Source organism: Oryzias latipes, chromosome 3 (assembly GCF_002234675.1).
Source record: "Oryzias latipes chromosome 3, ASM223467v1".
Lineage (NCBI taxonomy): Eukaryota > Metazoa > Chordata > Actinopteri > Beloniformes > Adrianichthyidae > Oryzias > Oryzias latipes.
The window spans coordinates 10,659,055-10,680,812 of record NC_019861.2 but is presented as its reverse complement, the minus strand read 5'-3'; the positions used below and the strand labels follow the sequence as shown (position 1 = coordinate 10,680,812).

The 21,758-nt window shown below is 38.7% G+C and overlaps 2 protein-coding genes across 5 annotated transcripts in view; both read left to right on the top strand.

Moving 5' to 3' along the window:
- The first annotated feature begins 726 nt into the window (after window positions 1-726).
- On the top strand, window positions 727-13,281 carry snx1 (sorting nexin 1). The gene is made up of 15 exons (XM_004066867.4): window positions 727-884; window positions 1,331-1,481; window positions 2,550-2,683; window positions 2,791-2,857; window positions 3,402-3,445; window positions 3,528-3,669; window positions 3,757-3,835; window positions 4,741-4,816; window positions 4,927-5,040; window positions 5,154-5,247; window positions 5,363-5,568; window positions 6,001-6,144; window positions 10,764-10,844; window positions 11,649-11,720; window positions 11,813-13,281. The coding sequence occupies exons 1-15, from the start codon at window positions 765-767 to the stop codon at window positions 11,861-11,863; spliced, it is 1,575 nt and encodes a 524-aa protein (XP_004066915.1). The 5' UTR covers window positions 727-764; the 3' UTR covers window positions 11,864-13,281.
- A 5,949-nt stretch (window positions 13,282-19,230) lies between these two features.
- Window positions 19,231-21,758, top strand: part of csnk1g1 (casein kinase 1 gamma 1) — a 31,975-nt gene continuing 29,447 nt past the window's right edge. For 3 of the 4 annotated variants that reach the window (XM_023952752.1, XM_023952741.1, XM_023952736.1), the window contains exon 1: window positions 19,232-19,429. The gene's annotated coding sequence lies outside the window, so the exon portion shown is untranslated. Of the gene's footprint in view, window positions 19,430-21,758 lie in introns of all 4 variants that reach the window. The other variant, XM_023952733.1, reaches the window with a different exon arrangement.

Below are 21,758 nucleotides of genomic sequence, written 5' to 3'. Positions count from 1 at the left end.
GACCCTCATCCACTGTCGAGTTTTTTAAAAAGAAATTAACGAACCATCTATTTAATTCAGCTTTTAATTAGATCTCCTATGGGGGGTCTAAAATTTATAAAATGTTATATTTTATGATATTTTAATACATTTTTATTTGTTTAATGTGTGTTTTTTATTATTATTATTATTATTATTTTAATTTATTTATTTTTTGTATTAACATCTTACCATATTCTTTTTATATTTCAGGTGTTTTAGACTTTTTATGCATTAACTTATTTTAATTTTTTATATTTTAGCTGTTTTTATATTTTAACCTTTCTATTTATCACTTTAACATTTTAAACGGTTTACGAGTGTTTCCCACCCTTGGCTGGGGTGTTTGTGTCTATGCTGACACGCAGGCCAACCGGAGGACAGATCAGACGGCACCTTCATGGTTCTCTCTTCTTAAGGTTTTCATTTTTCTTCTTCTTAAGTCATGTCTCTTTTTACTTGTCCTTGTTTTGTTATTTTATTATGAGGGGCTTATTTATTTACTTTTTGCATTGGTGTTTTTGCATCCTTGTTTGTTTTTATGTACAGCACCTTGAGCTATTTCTTTAAATGAAAGAAAGAAATGTAATTATTTTTAATTTGAATTTAAAAGTGTTTAACCACTGTGTCAAAAGCAACAGACGATGTAATGCATCCCCTCAGCCAGCAGGTGTCGCTACAGCCCCTGCTCGTTCTTTGACTCGCCTTTTCCGGTCGAGGCGTCAGTCGCTCCCACAACACAGAATATGGCGACTAGCTCGGATCGAAATCCGCCTCCTTTCCCCGCTACAGATGTGTCAAAACCCGGACTGTCTGACCTGCTTGACGGGGACAGCGACGAAGGCGATGACATTTTTGTCAGTAATGTAAGTTTCCGGCCGTGACTCTTCATCTTCACGCGTGGCTTATCTGTTTACAGCCTAGAACTAAGAAAGAAGTCAGTCTCTCTCTCCTCCTCCTGGTCCAGCTTTTTCTGCCACTGGGAAAAAAATAACAGTCAGCCTCTGACAAAAAGTCGATAAATGTGTGATTATAAGGCTTTCAAAAACAGGTTAAAGTAGTTTAAACTTTACATTTGGGGGGGGAAATTAAGTAGCTTTCCTATGAGCCCTTAGGCCTGCTCGGATGTTTAACCTATTGGGTTTCTTTTTTCTTCCTGTCACTTGAACTCATCACGACTTTATTTAGTGTTATCCTAACAGATCGACTTTTAAAACTCTACCCAGCCACCATCATAGCCCTGCCTTATCATTCAGACAATCACTGGCTTCTTGTTGCTCACTAAAACAAACAAATGTTGTGTTTTGTTTAGAGGACCAGTCCACTCTTTGTGAGTCGAGGAGTCTCCCAGCCGGAGCGGGTCCGTGAAGAGCCTGCAGACCTGTTCAGCCAGGAGGAGGCCGGAACCGACACTGCCAGGTCAAACGGAGTCAACTCTGATGACGACAATGACCTGTTTGCGGGTAGGAAGAGCTACTATCTCCTAACGTTATAGGCATGTGCGACCACTTCAACACAAGCAGAGGGTTGATGTCTGTGTTTACCGTCTCACTGGAAACCTGGCAAAAGTTACCTGGTTCCTGTTTAAGTCCCACTCCGACCATCTTTTGATCAACTGTCAGTGTTCCTAGAGGTCTTTTAATTATAATTATAACATTTTTAGAAAGGAAAAAAAAAAAGTTGTTTTCCAGGCTCTGAGTTATGAGCGCAATGGTAAGCCTTCCCTCATTCCCCGTCATCCCTTTGTTTACACGCTCTTCCACAAGTTTACGCCCCTCACAACCCCAACCTAACATTAGCAGTGCAACAAATGGCAATATTGGCGCTATGCAGTCGTCCAGGAAAACAGGAATCTAGTCGTCTACAAGTGGATGGATGGGAATGGAGCAGAGCGGGGAGCTTGTGTCCCTCAGATTGTACCTTTTATGCCACAGCTCCAGGCTTTTTCAAACAGCATTTTTTTGATTCGAATAAATAAATACTCAACAATTTTAATCTGAATTTTCTACGTATATGTCCTCCATCTTCAGAAAAATGCCACAAGAACATGTTAAAAATACCAAAACACAATTTTCACTGAAGGGGTCTTTAAAGACACCACTACAATGCCCTTCTAGTGGTTTTAGCAGGAAATAACCTCTGAAGGGCAGCAGGATGTTAGTGGAAAAATAACGACCATATGAGCCAATATTTAACAAAAAAAAATAGCATACAAGTCACTCCTGTGTATACGTTTCACCCCTGGCAAAACTACGTCAAAAAACTGTGACTTATACTCTTAAAAAAATCTAAAGACGATCGGCGTTGGTCATTAAGTCAGAAAATGTGGAAACACAGCACATCACCGAAACAATACGGCCATTTCAATTTGTTCTACACCTGGCTCTCCATTAACTCTCCTCAATACCTGAAACCTGGACTAATGCACCTCATTATGACGGATGACTGGTTTGCAAAAGTTTTGGAGGAAAGATGAAAACAATCTCAGCTCCTTTTCTTTGAATGATGTGTTCGTGCTTCTTCTGCTTCAGAGGCACAATCAGACCTCGACACAAACACCTCCAGCAGCGCCGTGCAGCCACATATCTCCTCTTCCTCTGGTCCTCGGCCCGCCTCCTCGTTCCAGCAGAACCCCGCCGCTATGCAGCACACCTCCTTGGAGCAGGTAAAAGCCCACAGCTGAGCCTAGCCCCCCTTCCCTAAAATTACATCAGCTGCCATGTGTCTATATTTTGGAAAGAACTAAAGCTGCCTTCTTTTATTTATTTGCAGTTAGAGGAAGAAGAGGCCAAGGACAGCTTCGATGTGGACGTTGCTGTCACAAACCCGGAGAAAGTCGGTCAGTTTAACTGTCCTACGGCTGTGTGGGACGAGCAGTTTAGGCAAAGTTCTGGTTCATTTTAAAACCCACTCAGATCATCTTATGATTTATTTTGAAGCATTCCCAGTTGTCTTTTATGATCATGCTGTTTTTAGGCAGCATTTTAAAAACTTGCGTCGTTTTGTGGGACATGAGCGGCAGGAGTTCATCAGACATTTGCATCAGAGTTGTGGACGCGACTGTTGGCGTGGAGCAACCTCACCTCCCCTTCCCCCTCCCCATTTCCTAGAGGTTACCGTCTACACGCCATACCGCCTGTGGCCCATCCATCGTATTTTATAGGATCTTTTTTCAAACATTTGCTCCTGAGTCACAAAGAAATACTCTATATGTGTCCTTCTTCAGAGAATGCCACATATGCAACATTGGAAAAACATATGAACATATGGAAAACACCCAAAACGTGTTGTTTTTTTTGTCAGAGTGAGTCTTTAAGTAACCAGAATGCTTCCTAAGTCAGGCTTCAACTCTAATGTCTACTCTGGGTCTTTTGTCCTCTTAGGTGATGGGATGAACGCGTACGTGGCCTACAAAGTCTTCACCAGAGTCAGTGCTTTAACTGTCCAAAATGTTTGTGTTTAGACCTTTTCTGGTTTTGTGCTCATCTTTTTTCCTTGTGTCTCTCTAGTCTTCCTTGCCCCTGTTCAAAAGCAAAGCCTTTTCTGTGAGGAGGCGTTTCAGCGACTTCCTGGGTCTGTATGAAAAGCTGTCGGCCAAACAGACGCTCCACGGCTGCATCATCCCTCCCCCGCCAGAGAAAAGTGTCGTAGGTGTGAACTGGAGTTTTTTCCCCACTTTCCTTTATGTGTGTATTTGGTCATCAGCTGTTTTTTTTCTCTCTTCCTCTTTATGAGCAGGAATGACTAAAGTGAAAGTGGGAATGGACGACCCGTCGTCTGTGGAGTTTGTGGAGCGAAGAAGAGCAGCTCTAGAGAGGTAATGTTACAGTTTCAGCCATGGTGAAGAGTCTGTGTTTCTGCTGGACCTTGTTTCTCGCTGATCCCTGACCACATCTTCAAAAATAAATGAATAAAGACTTGTCGCTTTCTATGCTTTTTGTTGATGTCTGAGGAAATCAAACATTCCCATCCCACAGTAGGTTGGAATAATCTAAAAGAAAAAGCCATCTTTGCCTCTTTAGTTACAATGTACTTAGGATGATGCTGTGCAGAAAAAGGCTTCTATGCATGAAGAGATGCCATGAATAATGTCACCAACGTCTTGACAACAAACATACTGTTTTATTTCATTTGGATCAAAGAAGAAACTTCCCTCATATGCTTTAGGAAGAAAAATATCAAGACTGACTCTTATTTTGGCACCAGCATTCCAAAGTAACAAACCAGAATTTCTGAATAAAATACTTTCTACTTTCATTGAAAACTGCCTAAATAACATGTTAAAGAGCCAATCTAGCCATAATTGTGTTTTACATGTTCTTTTGGCATTTTCTCATGATCGAGGACATATATAAAGAGCATTAAGCTTACAACTGCATTTCTAAGTATTTCTTTATTTCTGGATAGCTCCATTATTGCTCGCCATTTTTGTTGCACCGCTAATGTGGCCACAGTAGAAATGTATATTCTCACCATCACCTGCACTGCCTTGCAGCAACTGGATCTTAAAAGAGGATTTTGCATTGATTTTACTGTTGAAATGTCATCATTTTTAAGCAATAATCTTTGTGTTTGAATACACTTTTGATTTATAATTGTAAATGTTGGGCTGTAACTTTAGAATTAGCAAAAAATACCCCTTCTTTTTCTTTTTTTAAAGGAGGACAGTGATGTTTGTATTTATTTTCACTGCTTTTCCTGCCTCTGCTGTGATGAATGCAGGTATCTGCAGAGAGTGGTTTCTCATCCGTCTTTGGTGCAGGACCCAGACGTCCGGGAATTCTTGGAAAAAGACGATGTGAGGACGAGCAATAAATGAGTTATGAAATTCTGAACGCATATTTTAGAGAAGAACGAAGATCCAATCGGGGTCTGTCCGTTTCTTCCTTTTGTACTTGTAACTTTCAGCTCCCCAGAGCGGTGAACACCCAGACTCTCAGTGGAGCGGGGTTTCTTAAAATGATCAACAGAGCGTCTGATGCGGTCAACAAGATGACCATCAAGATGAATGAATCCGACACTGTAAGTGGATACAGGATGGATAGCTTAGCTGGAAGTTCTGAACTGGGTTCTGTCGGGGTGTCAGGGTCAGGATCGGCACCTCGAAGATGGTGGATGTTTGTGTCTCCCCTCAGTGGTTTGAGGACAAGCTGCAGGAGGTTGAAGCTGAGGAGCAGCAGCTGAGGAAGCTTCATTCTGTGGTGGACTCCCTCGTCAATCATCGGAAAGGTATCGGAATTCTCTTCCGTTTTTCACTCAAATTCATTCATCCTGTAGGGTAACAAAGGAATCTGTGAAACAAACAATGAAAAGATGTTTCCGGGTTCCTCTCTACCAACTTCAGAGTTGTGTGGAAACACGGCAATATTTGCCAAAAGCATGGCTATGCTGGGCAACTCGGAGGACAACACTGCGCTGTCGCGGGCCCTCTCCCAGCTGGCAGAGGTGGAGGACAAGATGGAGCAGCTGCATCAGGAGCAGGCGGCCAGTGACTTCTTCATCCTTGCAGAGCTGCTTGCTGACTACATCCGCTTACTGGGTGCTGTGCGGGTAAGCTGAGCGCTGAGAAGAGTCGTAAACAATGTCAGGAAGAGTTTAAAGGTCGACTTTGACCTTAAACCATATGCAAAACTAATCCAACAAAGAAAACATCTGGAATATTAAATGTTGTCTTTTAAAGACACACTGATGAAAATTGTCTTTTTTTCCATGTTTTTAAAGTTTTTTTGTGGCATTTTCTTATGATGGACATATATAAATAAAATTAAGCTTAAAATTGCTTTTCTCACCATTTCTTAATTCCGATCGCTGTGAATCAAGAGCTGACGCAAAAATGCTGTTTGAAAAATATTTTTTTTACCTAGAAACTACAATCAGTAGGCTAGAAAGCTCCCTGCTCTTTTCTAATCTACATCTGGTAGTTCAAAGTGATTGTTAACAGTGAGACTGTTGTATTTGTCCTGAAACGTGCGTCTCCCACAGGGTTGTTTAGACCAGCGCATGCGGGCGTGGCAGCGATGGCAAGAAGCTCAGAGCACGCTTCAAAAGAAGAGGGAGACCGAGGCCAAACTGCTGTGGGCCAACAAACCCGACAAACTGCAGCAGGCCAAAGACGAGATCACAGAGGTAACTTACGCACCGGTACGCACTGAGACATCTGCTCTAACGTCTCCTTATTAACATGTTCCAATTCTTAACCAAACTTTATGAGTGAAATCCATAAAGTTGTTTTAAAAAGAGCAAAAGTAGTGCCAAGAAAAGTTGTTTGAGAATAGTCCAATTTTTCTACTCTCTCTTACACAACATAAGTTTCCATTTTTGCTATGTAGAATATTATTTTTAAATGAACTTAAAAGGCAAACGAACATTCTCCCCTTTCACAAAATATGTAATGAAAGGTTCCGATCACATGAAGAATTCTATTTAGATCTTACTTTACATTTTTACAAGGATTTTGATCTCTAAAGATGGATTTTGAAAATTGTAGAGTCACACTGAAGGAATCAAAACTGTGAATTCACACCTGTGGAATTCTATGCATAACAAAAAACTGTGAAACAACTGAAATATGTCATATTGTAGGTTCTTAAAAGTAGCCACCTTTTGTCTTGATTACTGCTTTGCATACTCTTGGCATTCTCTTGATGAGCTTCAAGAGGTAGTCACCTGAAATGGTCTTCCAACATTCTTGAAGGAGTTTCCAGAGATGCTTAGCACTTGTTGGCCCTTTTGTCTTCACTGCGGTCCAACTCACCCCAAACCATCTGGATTGGGTTCAGGTCCGGTGACTGTGGAGGCCAGGTCATCTGGCGCAGAACCCCATCACTCTCCTTCTTGGTCAAATAGCCCTTACACAGCCTTGAGGTGTGCTTGGGTCATTGTCCTGTTGAAAAATAAATGAGTCCAACTAAACGCAAACCGGATGGAATAGCATGCTGCTGCAAGATGCTGTGGTAGCCATGCTGGTTCAGTATGCCTTCAATTTTGAATAAATCCCCAACAGTTTCACCAGCAAAGCACCCCCACACCATCACACCTCCTCCTCCATGCTTCAGGGTGAGAACCAGGCATGTAGAGTCCATCCGTTCACCTTTTCTGTGTCGCACAAAGACACGGTGGTTGGAACCAAAAATCTCCAATTTGGACTCATCAGACCAAAGCACAGATTTCTACTGGTCTGATGTCCATTCCTTGTGTTCTATAGCCCAAACAAGTCTCTTCTGCTTGTTGCCTTTCTTTAGCAGTGGTTTCCTAGCAGATGTTCTACCATGAAGACCTGATTCACACAGTCTCCTTTTACCAGTTGTTGTAGAGATGTGTCTGCTGCTAGACCAGGGGGGTATTCCAGAAAGCAGGTTATGCTAGCTCCCACGGTAAGTTTGAGGCTAAAGAAGTGTACAACCACCGCTTTCGGTTCCAAAAACAGAAGTATGTTTCAGGGTATGCTTAGTTCCCCTGGCAACTCATGCTCTGAACATAACCTGGTCCGGAGCAGGTTTAGTTGAAGCTTAGTTTGTTTTCAGAGAGGTGAAGCACCATGGCGTGTCCATTTGAAGATGATTTAGTGGATGAAGAAGCTCAGATAATACTTTTTCCACCATGAGAGGGTGATAAGACCACATATGGATGTTGGAAAGATGAACCTTTTTACTTTGATCTAACTTAATTATTTGCTTTAGTTAAGACAAATCAAATATTTTTTGTTAAGTCAGCTAAAAATAACATGTAATTATCAGACATTTATTTTACTTTCATTTAAATTAATTCAATTTAGTAGGTGTAACTTTGGTGCCACTGTTAGATCGGCACCGCAAGGAATTGTGGGATACCATCCCCTTTGCTTGTCTGGACGGATTTGGGTTTAAGTGTGGGTTTTTTGACCAAATGTGTTTAGTTGTTTAGCTGTTTTACTGTGTTCTGCCGAGTTATTTGTACTGTTATATTTAATTTTTTCTGCACCATGAGTGAGAGGGAGGGAGAGGATGATGAGTTTATATAGCACCCCTACTGTCTAGTGCTGTAATGATAAATTCAGAGATATGGTTTATGGTTACATGATTCAAATCCGTTTTGTTTCATTCATTTTATTGTTATAAAAATGAGTATATCTGCAGGCTCAAATTTAGACATACGAGAGTTCAAGAATTACAATAAATTAAGATGGAATAACTTTAATTGAATTGGAGTAATATTACATTTAGTTACATAAATATGTAAATTTGAGTTGTAAAAAGATATTGAGTTAGATAGACGTAAGAAATTAGGTTGAATAAATTTAACTCAATTACTTGTTACCAATTGAATGAATTTAAGTTGGATAAGTTATATACTTATACTTATATGCATCACAATGAAAATAAGATCAGAAACTCGTGTGTTTACTTTGTCTGTTCTTTTTTCCAAGCAAAAACTCTTTCTTTTGCTGATGCAGCCATATTACTTTTTTGATGGGCGTATAATCTTCATACGCCGTAATTAAAATCTCAGACTCCGTATGACTGAAGTACAGCGCTCTTTTTTTCTCCATGCGTTTCCATGGTGACTCCGGAAATCGCCGATCTATTGAGAATGTCTTTATGTACCTGCTGTGCATGTCCATTAACCCAGGGTTCCCAAGTCGAGCGTAATTACGCCAACTCATATCCGGTCTTTTGGAACCGACATACCCAGAGTAAGCAAGTTCAGGCGGATTTCAGCCAGAGTTCAGGGTTAAAGTCAGGCTAGTTTAAACATGCTTCCTGGAATACCCCCCTGCTCTCTAATCTGAGCTGCTGTTAACCTGCCATTTCTGAGGCTGGTGACTCGGATGAACTTATCCTCCACAGCAGAGGTGACTCTTGGTCTTCCTTTCCTGGGGTGGTCCAGATGTGAGCCAGTTTCTTTGTAGCGCTTGATGGTTTCTGTGACTGCACTTGGGGACACTTTCAAAGTTTTCCCAATTTTTCCGACTAACTGGCCTTCATTTCTTAAAGTAATGATGGCCACTCATTTTTCTGTACTTAACATGCTTTTTTCTTGCCATAATAAAAATTCAGTAGGACTATCGGCTGTGTGTCCACCTGACTTCTGCACAAAACAACTGATGGTCCCAACCCCATATATAAGGCAATAAATCACACTTTTAAACTTGACAGGGCAGACCTGTGAAGTAAAAACATTTCAGGTGACTACCTCTTGAAGCTCATCAAGAGAATGCCAAGAGTGTGCAAAGCAGGAATCAAATCAAAAGGTGGTTACTATGAATAACCTACAATATGACATATTTCAGTTGTTTCACACTTTTTTGTTATTTATATAATTCCACATGTGTGAATTCACAGTTTTAATGCCTTCAGTGTGAATCAACAATTTTCATGGTCATGAAAATAAAGAAAACTCTTGATTTGATTTTGATTTTATTGATTTATTTCAAGCATCGTAGTCAAAGCAATAAAGAATTTACACATATTTATCAAACTCATTACAGAAATGATGAAATGCATAGATTAAAAAGACAGAAAACAAAACAAAAACGTCACTTAAATCACATTTGCTTAATTAAATACTGTGATCATTAAATAAAGTATAAGTAGAGTTTGATTTATTGCTGGAAAAGGAGTGGGAAGAAGCAAGCTTATATAATCCCACCCCAACTGAGTTCATTCATTTGATAGTTTTACATTGTTTTTAAATCCGGTTCTGATCAGATAGATTATCTTCAAGTAACATAATCCAATGCCTAGTAATGATTTATGATCTTCAGAAAACATTCATTCATGATTGCAGAATACAGTAACAGTACCGATATGTAATAATAATTATCATTAAAACACATGATAACATTAAACCAGAAATCATTGCTACACATTGCAGACCAAGTAAACAAAATCAATAGCTTATTGATTGTAATTTAAACATTTCAGTAATCATTATTTCACATTACAATGTAACACTCAGTGGTTGTAATTAAAAGAGCTTTGATTATTTCACCACAATCAAGTTCACACATGGATTTGGAATTATTCAAACACCTGTTGATCCTTAAATCTTCTTATCTTCATATCCTGAAATAAGAGTTTATTTATACATTTTCTTGAATATTTGAACATTTTTTGAGCTCATCACTTAAACCGTTCCAAAGTTTAGTGCCACACACCGACACACTCTTTGAATGAGAAGGTGTGTCCAAACTTTTGGTCTGTACTGTATATATTAGAGCTGTGACGGGGTGGGATTTTTGATCACCGTGGTGATGAAGCAGCAAGAGTTGCGGTGTCGGGATTCTTGCAACGGTGGTTGGAATTCACAGAAATGCCAACCATATGAAAACTGATCATCGACGAGAAATTACTAATTCCAATTTGTGTCCAGCTGGAATTCTATGACACCAAGACTTTCATTCATCGGAATAGAGCATTGAAAGAAAAAGTCTGAAGCGAGATTAACCGGATTTACACCACTTCGACATTTGGCATCACGCCTCTTCCAACCGCAGATGGTGAACATGCGCTAGTAAACACTAGAAAAAGGGGAAAAAAAGAAGACGCCCCTCCCTGTTAGCTCAGTGTGAACACCATGGGCTATGCGTGTTCGAGAACCTCCGTTTAGCTCGTTCTTGAACATGCGTCACATGCCTGATGTGAATGTAGCATGATATTTTAATGGCTTTCAAAAGCTGAATTGTTTTTGATGTTAAAGCATATTTTTAATTCAAAAATGTACACAGAGAAATGTAACAATGTAATGCTCCTCCCTCATTTCCACAGTGGGAGACGAAGGTCACACAGTACGAGCGAGACTTTGACAGGATCGGAATGACCGTGCGTAAGGAGTTCCTCAGATTTGAGGTACGTCCAAAGATCTGTCTCCACTTTATTTTCCTACACCCAGTTTTGGTGAAACACTTGCTGTATAAAGAAAAGAAAAAACATCTTAAAGTACCGCTCTGATCACTTTTCTTTTCTCTATTGTCAAAGCGTTCCCAGCGGTCTTTTAGACAAAAAATGTTCAAACTTGTGTTGTTTTCTAGGACAGTTTCTACAGAGTGGCAGGAGTTCATTAGACATTCGCATCAGAGTTGTGGGTGGGACTTTTGGCGCGGAGCAACCCTCCTCCATGCCCTCCCCATCCCCCTCCCCCTCACTGTGGCTGAGAGCTCTCTGCTTGTGTGCTCTTCCACTAAGCCTCTCAAATCCCCAACATTCGCGGTGCAACAAAAATGGCGAGCAATGTTGGAGCTATCCAACCGTACAGTTTAGAGCCAGATACCAGCTCAGACGAGGAAAACGTTAATGGATCTAGTCATCTAACATCAGAATGGAGCGGATTGGGGAGCTTGTGGCCCGCCCATAGTAGCTCCTGATTCATAACAACTTGATGAAAGACATACGCAGATGTCAGTTTACGTTAAGATTCATCAGCAAAATGCCACAATAACATTTTAAAAAACCCATTTTTATGGGAGTAGGTTTGAACCGAGTTCAAAGGCTCCTAATGTTCCTGATGTTCGATGCTATGATTTGAGTTATGATCCTCCTTCTTTTACAACATCTGCTGTCTCTTTACTCCTTTACTTGTTAAAGATTTTTAGCCAAAAAACAAACGCTCCATCAGTTTTTCTTTTGCTAATAAAGGGTCACTTTTCTTTGCAGAAAGACAAAGCGAAGGACTTCAAGAGCCAGATAATCAAATACTTGGAGGCGATGATGAAGTCTCAACAGCGGGTAACCACTTTAGATCAGCTCAATGTGATGCTCCTGTCATTCCAGTATCTGTGATTCCTCATTATGTCTCTTTTTTTCCTTCTTCCCTTCAGTTTATAAAGTTTTGGGAGGCGTTCCTGCCTGAGGCGAAGGCGATAGCTTAACGAAGGAGATGGTCCCTTTTGAAGCGCTTTTTGAACACTTCGCTAGGAGCTGAGAGGACAATGTAGAAACACACAAGAAAACTTTCATCCTTTTATTGCCTCCTAACTTTGTATTGTCTTCTTGTACAGAACTTTTGATAATAAGCTGTCACTCTGGTTCGGACACCTTTGACCTTTTTGACACTCAATTTAAAGACTATTTCATGAGATTAACTTGAGCACATAGTGTGTTAAACTCACAGTCATGTCATTGTGGTATTAATGTTTGTTACTTGAAGCAGTGTATGGATGTCTAACGATGAAGGTCGCAGTTTTTTACACGGGGGCCGTCACTCCACTAATGCTACGTACACACCAGGAATGTCCCACACGGTCAAGAACAGGCTAAATGCGCATTTAACATGCAGTGTTCACACACCACCCAACACTCACGCATGTGCTTGCAGTTGGAAGAGGCTTAGTGGGAAATGTTGAGGCGGTGCAAATACCAGACTTTTTCTTCCACAGCTCTATTCCGATAAATGTAAGACTTGGGGTCATACAAAACCCAATTATTAATTACTCCTCCAATCAAATTTTAAATGGTTGGTACTTACTTGAATTACCAAAACCTACCAAATCCTACTCCCTGATTGGTTAAAGTTCAAGCGGTTTTATTTTCAATACGTGTTGAATGGCTGCACGTTTTGTACGTAGAGCCCGAAGATGTTTTTAAAAATGTATGTAGCTCCGCGAGAGTTTTGAACACAGAAGCCCTAAACACGCATTTCCACACATTTGCACAGACTTTTCATTGGAAGTGGTCGCTTGAACAACGTATGTTACCGACTCTGGTGTGAACGTAGCTCAGCAGGTGTAGTTGATGGATGCATGTCAGGAGATGGTGTGATGTTCCAACCTGAAAAAACTTTCTTTGTATGACTTTTGACGCCACTAAAAAATGTGATGAACCTTCAGAAGGTGATTTTCCAGTCTATTGTAGTTTACTCAGGCTGTTTCCTTGACAAAGATCTCCTGAAAGTGCAGAACGAAGGTCAGATTGTGATATAAGTTGATGTGTCAGGTTGCAGTGAGTCACTAATCTTTTTCTTTTTTTTTCTGTTATGGCATATTTACAAGTATCGCAATTATAGTATTATAAGTTGTGTTTTTTGTGTCCAGAATATAACTTGAATCCTGCAGAGATCCTGGACATGGATGCATGTACAGACACTGTTGGACTTATGAACTTTTTGATAAGTTTAATGTAGACATGAAGAAGCAGAAAGTGTTGTGCTCCCTTAACTTTTTTTTTTCCTAACCAGCTTTGTACGTGTAGTTTTGTCGTGTCATCTCAATGTGAGAATGTACTTTATTTTTGTAACCACTTTGCATTAGAAAAACATTTTCAAAGAAAAACAAAAAGGCTCAGAAACGATCATTGGAATTGGTTTTGATGTTCTTGTTACCGAAGGAACAAAAGGGTCGGATCGACCGAAGCGATCCAAACCATGCCAGGAAGCGAAGCGTGGACCTGAGGAGAACCTGGATGGTCTGACTAATCCTGGATCTTACTGAGACGATCCGTGGAGGTCTGAAATTATATAAAAGAAACCTCAAACATTTGAAAGCTGAAAGAATTTGGCACTGAGGAGTGCATTTCACTGCAGTTATTTCAGCCAATGGGGGGTTTTAGGGGCCGGGTTTTTTTCTTAGCTGGATATTTATTTTATTGAATTACATTTAGAGAAAGTAGTGACCATTCCTTCAGCTTTTATAGTTTAGTTATATTACTTTAATTTCTCACTATTCTTAACCCCATAAAGCCCACTTCATCAAAGAATTGACAAAAAAATATATATATATTTTTTTACTTTTAAGATGTCTTTGAAATTAATTTGTAAAGAAATTGTAATATAATTTTCTAAATGAGATATAGAGAGAGTCATTTGTGTAAAGGTCGTGTCACACGGCTGCTCCGTACATTTTGCGCATATTGTATATAAACTGGTCATACGTGAAAATACGTGGAAAAGGTAAAAAACGTTGTCTTTACATGAAATTTCCACAAATTTATCACAAATAAAACACGTTAAAACCATGGAAAAAGTATGAATAAACCACGTAAATTAACGTAGAACATGAACCGTCAGGGGATTATTGCACTGTTTATATGGAATTCATTTGTGATTTGTGTGTCGATGATGTACCTTGAATGTGATATGTGCGCCGTATACACAATATAAAAGTTATACATGTTACAAGAGTGAAAAGTCAGTTAGACACACTTGGAACGGTCGTCGAAAGCCTCACATGTTTGCATGTGTAACCCACTCTTTATGTGCAGGATCCACATCTCTCTACCCTGAAGACTCTGCGTTGTGTTATGTGTTGTTGATTAGGGGTACCCGGTGAGGCAGGAGTCGGACACACGGTGATCAAGGTCGTGGCTCAGGCCGCACCGTTTATTTGGTGTTGGTGCTGACAATTCCACCCTTCCAAACCATAAACGAACACTCACTCTCAGTTAAGGTCACTCACAAAACCGTAGATGCAAATTAAAAATAAGGCATTAAACAGAACTAAAAGAAGAGGTGAGTGCTGTTTTATTAGCTACTAACTTACTAAGCATGGAAATAAAGTGCATAGATGACTACAACTAAAAAAAAAACCTTTTCAAGTGGTATCTGAACATCACAACACACATCTTTTGCATAAACCTCATAACAATTGCTTATGGTCAAGTTATTTCACTAGGATGCAGAGGGTGCAATCTACAGTGCTTACCTTCCAAACCATAAACGAACACTGAGTGAATTCGCGCCACACAGTTATACAGACCTCCAAATACGGTGTCCCGTGAGGGATAAAATAGAAAACAAACCTCAACCCAGAGAGCTCATACAGCACAATGGCACCCCCTGCTGACTCATTTAGGCTACTGCTTTACACATGCTTCTCGCAAAAATCACACACAATTGCCTGAAAATTAAGAAATAATTGCGCACAAACTACAGAAAATATGCATAAACTGCATGATTCTCAACCCACCAAAGATTTTGAACAGCTCAAAACCAAATTCATGTAAAGACCCGTCAGCCAAAACTCTCAATAGACATCTGCCCGCATCGACAGATGAAGAACGCAAGAAGCACTTATCAAGTATTTATGTCACACACATATATCACAAAAAAGGAAATTTCATACATGTACGTAGGTGTCCATTAAGCGCAGAAGCCTGAACGGTTCGAGTTTAGCTGAATTCAAGTCCCCCTCCTGCCTTTATTTTGATACCAGACTCAAACATAAATTCCAGACATTGAACAACACAGACTAGCTCGCTTCCTTTGGATGACTCCATGTTTACCTGTCGTTACTTCTTCAGATTGGTTGAACACTTTTGATCCAGGCAGTCAGCAGTATACAAAGCAGGAATATTTAAAAGCAGTCAGAAAGGTGATCCTTGAAGTCTGGAGTTGCTCACTTTAACTTTTTAACACTAAAGGAGAAGACGTGAAAATAATTTTGAATATGCGTTGTAGATCCTTTTCTTTTGCCTGCAAACTTTAACTCTATCTAACCCAGTCTTCTGCTTTGTCCTTACTTACACCATCCACCCTCATCTCCTTCACGATATCCATGAACCTCCTCTTTTGTCTTCCTCTAGGCATCTTGCTGGTAGCTCAAGCTTCTGCATCTTTTTAGCAACATAATCACTCTCCGTCCTCTAAATGTGTCCAAACCATCTCAGTCTGCTTCCCTGCATTTATCTCCAAAACATCTATCATTCTCTGTTCCTCTGATGGATTCATTCCTGATCCTATCCATCCTCGTCATTCCCATAGAAAAAAAGTTCAGAGTTCTCCAACAGCAGTTCAAATTATGAACATTAGATGTTGCTGTTTACCATTTTACCATTGGGAGTAGGGTCATCTAAACCCACTAGACAGTGCTCTGAACCTTTTTTCTTCAATGATTTGTGATCTTCACTGATGTCCATGGATTACATGAAATCTTTCCACCTTAATCCACCTTTGTCATAGTAGGGAGAACACGTCAGTGTAAGGGTGGGGTCATCTAAGATAGCACAAGGGTTAAATGTGTGTTTGTGTCATTGTCAAAAACAGCAATACTTTTGTTAGAATTATACAAACATTATATAAACTCTATAGCTAAATTGCAAAACCTAATTAACAATGTTACCATGATCAGATAATTTCATTCTGGATTATTTGATCATCCATCTAACATTAAATAAAATGAAATTTGTATTAGATATTACTGTATGAGGTGCTCTGGTCTGTTCTACACATTTGATAGTTATTGGTAAATGTGTAAAACAAGTGTTGTGATTCATTGTCTCCTCCATTCATCAATCAATCAAATGGCTAATGCAGACGCGAGGCCAGAGATGAGGACCCCCCCCCCCCCCCCCCCCATCTCCCTACGCTCTCCTGTGTGGGAACACCTTGTTGTCCGCATACATGAAGGGAAAAAACAATTGGATTAGTCGAATGCTGTGTGTCGACATTGTTACACAAAGATAGTGTATGCCACAGTAATACAGCTAATCTGTTAACAATTGTAACCCTTGTGCTATCTTAGATGACCCCACCCTTACTTAGACGTGTTCTCACCTACCATGACAAAAGTGGATAAAGGTGGAAAGATTTCATGTAATCCATGGACACCAGTGAAGATCACAAATCATGGAAGAAAAAAGGTTCAGCGCACTGTCTAGTGGGTCTACATGACCCAACTCCCAATGTTGAAGTGCCTCGGATAGCACAAGGATTAAAATACAATTATATGCAGACGATACAGTTCTATATGCTCATGCCAAAACAAAAGCTGAAGCAGCTGCAGTTCTGTCTGGAGCCATGGTTCCAGTCTTTCAGTGGCTCCAAAAGTCATGCTTACATCTCAATACTAAAAAGACTGTATGTATGCTTTTTTCACGTCAGCGAACGAGGGAAGAACAACCATCTGTAGTGTTCAATGGGGAGCGATTGGAGGTTGTAGAACAATTCAAGTATCTTGGCGTAATCTTTGATTCAAACTTGACTTTTAAAGATAATGTAAAGAAAATATCCAATATTGTTAAATTTAATCTGTCAAATTTGAAAACAAATAAGGTCTTCTCTGACTACTGAGGCTGCAAAGGTTTATATGCATTAATTGATTTTTAGTCATATAACTTATTGTCTTACTACATGGTCCCAGACAAACGAAAGCACTTTGAAACCCCTCAAGTCATTGTTTAAGAGAACCCTGAAAGTTTTAGACAAAAAGCCTCTGCGTTCTCATTACTGTGACATTCTAACCAAGTATGGGATAATGGATTTTGAAAGTTATAAAATGTACAAGGATGCCTGTCTCATTTTTAAAGTTTTAAATGGGCTGGCCCCTCCCCCCTTGTTAGATTTTATAAGTAAAAAAACAAATGTTGGAATAGGCACCAGGGCTTTAACTCGAGGGGACTGTAATGTTCAAAGGCGCAGGACTAAATTCAGCCAAACTGTGGTGTCAATCAGAGCCACACAGTTATGGAATACGCTGCCACAGCACATTAGGAACTGTAAAAACTACCCTACCTTCCAAACAGCTCTTAAAAAATGGCTGAAAACAAACCAGTCCTGCAGACATTAGTTATTGTTGTTTTTCTGACTTTCTTGGACTTTTTTAGACTTGTTTTTTATTGTAATAACCTTGTAAATATTTTTACCTCTAATATTGTGCTATTTTATTGTGTTGTAAATGTAATTGTTGAACTTTTTATCCTGCCCTGGGACAACGGATGAAATGTAGCTCCTGTGCTAACTCTGGCATATTTAAAGCAGCTGCTGAAACATTGTTTAATATGCACTGTCCTAATTCAAATAAATAAATAAAAAAATAAAAATAAAAAAACGGCATCACCCGACTGTAACAATCGGGTCTACAAGAAACAAAATGTGCAAGTTAAAATTATTTTTTTCAGGCCAGTGTTACTTATCTAAAGTTTTTGGTTCCTGGCAGCTAACAGTTTTTCTCATTTTGTTAAGCAGATCACCTACATAGGTCAATTTTATTTATTGTTATGTAAAACCAATAAAAGCATTTTGTAGTGAAACAGACAGACAGACAGACAACTGGAGTATTCCAGTTGTCACTCCATTCTTGGTTTCAACATTTTAATTTACAAACAATGTGCTTTTCCACCAACCTCTGCATTATATTAACATTTTGTTGAGTAGTTTTTTCCCCCTACAAAATCATTGGAGAAAAGTTAAAACAAGTGTTTATCTACTTGGAACAAACATATAGCGATGTTAAATAATAATGTTAAATTATAAAATGCTAATATATGTTTCAAATTATGTTCCAAAATCTCTTTTTAAAGGCGTGAACATTCAAATATATCAGGTAAAACGTTATTCTACATAATTTTGCATTTTCTTCTTTGAAAGATTTCTTTAAAAATGAGATAACTGACTGCTAATCTTTTTACTAAGTTTACAGCACACGTTTGAAAACATTTTTTTTAATAAACTTTATTATTCAACACAAATAGAACAAATATGTATGACAGGAACAATAGTCATAACAACAACAATGTCAGGGGATGGTACGGGATGGTACATGTATTACAAAAAGATTACAGATGCTATGCATTGAAAATATTCAGAGACAGACAGTTTTCATAAATATGTATGGTCTTTTTGTTTAAACTATTAGAAATAGTATGTAAATAAGATTCTAATTCTTTAATTATTAAAAGGGAAAAAAGTTGTGATGAAGAAAACTTTGATTTATGAATATGAAAATTACCAAATATTATAATTAGATTAATTGCCAATTTTACGTTTGATCTTATATTTTTTTCGTGTAGGCCAAATATGATATGTTCAAATTTCATCTGATATTGTGAATCTAATTTATAATTTATAAAACGTGCACAATCTTTCCAAAGTTTTTTTAGTAGTATTACAATTCCAAAATAGGTGACTGATTGTTTCTGGGTGTTCTTTACAAAAGGCACAGTTGGGGTCAATAGTCTTCTTATATCTGATCATGAATTGATTAGTGGGATAGATTCTATGTAGGAGTTTGTAGGAGACGTCTCTCATCTTGTTATTAATTAATAATTTCTGATGCAGGGTCCAAACATTTTTCCAGGGCAAGTCAGGAATAAATTTTCTCCAATAAAAAAACAGCAGAGGGAACATGTTTGAAAACATTGGGAATCTGTTTTTATTATTGCTACACGTGCATGGGGTACACGTGTGTGATTTCAAATAAATCCCTTAATCCTGTAGTTTGGTTTTAAAAAAAAAGGGGTAAACAGAAATTTGACCCGGAAGTGTATATTCCGGAGCGGGTGGTGCCGTATTTCTGCTTCCGGTGTGTTTTACCAGCAGTGGAAGTAGACGAAGAATGGAGAGAGCCGCTAGCGGCTGTTAGCGTGAAACATCAGTAACAAGAAGAGCAAACAAGCCCTCGTGTGGAGTCCCAGACGCACATCAATATTAATAATAATAATAATTAAAAAAAAATAACTTTCATTCAATCTGTGGCCTGACCGTCTGGACTCACCGCACCAACTGGGTGAGTCCGCTTTATTTTGTGTGCTATTAGCTAAAACATTAATGTTTGGCAGTCACTTGTTGGCTAATATTTTCGTTGCTAACGTAACGCTGCTAATTTCCTTGTTGCGCTGGGTCCAGCTGTCACTTACTTAGCCGTATTGGTGTTTGGCGTTTTCTTTAAGTGAAAAACTATAAATAATTGTCCGTTCCTGCTTTTCCAACAACAGCTCGGTTGTTCGCGACCAACAAGAAAATGTGTGTTACGACCCCCCCACCCCACATTGATTTACCAGCCAGCCACTGCGGCTAAGTAATATTTTGCTTACGTTAGCTCGGTAGACCTCTTTAGACTGATGGTACATTTTACATTTTTATGGTTAATCTGTTGACTGTTTTTGTGACTACCTTTGGCAGTAGACTACCACGTTTGGTCGTTGTCACAGTGAATCGTATCTTCTTAGGAATTAGAAAACAAACGATCACACATCGCAGTATTTCTGTCGGTTTGACCGCGGGCCTGCTCACAAAACATCGATCATCACCTCAGTGGCCTTGGTTTCTTTGACTCAGCTCGTCCACACGCTTGTACCACATCAACAGTATGGTTTGTGTTTTCATGCACACTTCTTGGTTTATGCACACATAAGGCGACACATGGAGGTTTTGCCATTTGAGATCCTGTAAGGAAGCAACATAAAAAGGTTTCCTGCTTGCTGTCAAACTTGTCTTTAAAGTTAAACTTTGTGACGTGCTTAAACTTGCTCTGACTAGCTTGCATAAATTTCCTAATAATAAATCAGAAACTAGATGGGGGTTAGTTATTCCTCTTTTAATACCAACCATATATTGTAAACAAAGTAACGCAATGGTGAATGTTTTACACATTTAAAGATAAAAAACAAGTTTTGAAGTTCAATTGTATGTAATGATGTCTTTAGTTTATAAAAATTAAATAACATGTTAAACAAAGGAGCACAACAAAACACACAGTGATCTTGTGTAGGGAAATGAAAACAATAAACAAATGGGTCTACATACACCATGATACAATGTCCCTCTAATAGTTCATAAAGAGGGGCGATGCAGCTGGCACTGTCACAGTAGGAGTTTACACTGCTGCCATGCCCCCTCACAGGCTGATCTTTCCACTGAAGGTTAATCACTGACTGCATTCAGAATCCTATGTTATTTGTCAGAACATTCCAACAAAATATCCTTTTAGCTATGTCAATAGCTTAAAATGTCTGTTTCTTGCCATGTTGAACCTTTCAAAAAGGCTTTGTTGTCCTTTGTTCTTAAAGAAATAATTTCAACTGTATTCAATCTAGATTAAAAAAAAAGTTTTGTTTTTTAATCGTATATCAAGTCAGATAAATAAGAGATCAGATTTTGTGTAAATACAATTTAGTGGGGTTTCTGTTTTTTCACTTTTGTAGAAAAGATATATATTGCACGGTAAAATGTCAATTTAAATTTAATTTTTTATATGCATTTGCATTACCGTTGAAAACTGTTTCTACAGTTAAGTGCAGTTTTTTTTAGGGCTGGGTATCACCAATAGTTTCCATGATCGACTTTACTTGATTCATCAGAGCCTGAATCAACTTAATTCACCTTTTTTTGGGATCCATTTGGTTTCATTTGATTCAATTCAATTTTGCAATTAAGTGGTTTACATATTTGTATGGAAATACGGTAACAATCTATATATGTTTGAAAGACATTCATATTAATCGGATACAGTTCACATAATGTAAAATTTATTAGTGAAATAATAAACCAATAGACACCATGGAGTGTTGCATGGAAGAAGCTACAACAAAGATGTACAGATCATTATGTTCTGCCTCTCTTGCAGGGCGTTTCAGTTTGGACACTAGCTGGAGCATTAAACTTTAACCCAAATGATTTGAGTAAAAAAGGGTGCTTTAAATGGTTACTTAAATTTTTTTTAATTAGTTTGGAAAATTCCTGCTTGTGAGTATATAAAGCTGTTCATGTAGTCAGCAATGTATGTTTAGGTTGATCGAGCCTTGGCTGTAGCCCTCCAATGGGAAATCCCATTATACGTTAGCATAAAGCTAGCAGACTTTGGCGTCACTACTAATTTAAAGGTATGAACGATTGATCTAGACTTTCATTTACTGATTATTGATCTATTATGCTTGGATTGATTCAGATCGATGTATCGATTTGATAAACCCAACCCTAGTTATTTTCAAATGTAATTTTTAAATGGAGTTCATAAGCATCCTTTACTATAAATATGTAAATAAATATTTAAGACAGTTACAGCTGATGTTCTTCAATGAAAGAAAGAAATACTTTCCTAGTACAATTTATCAGAT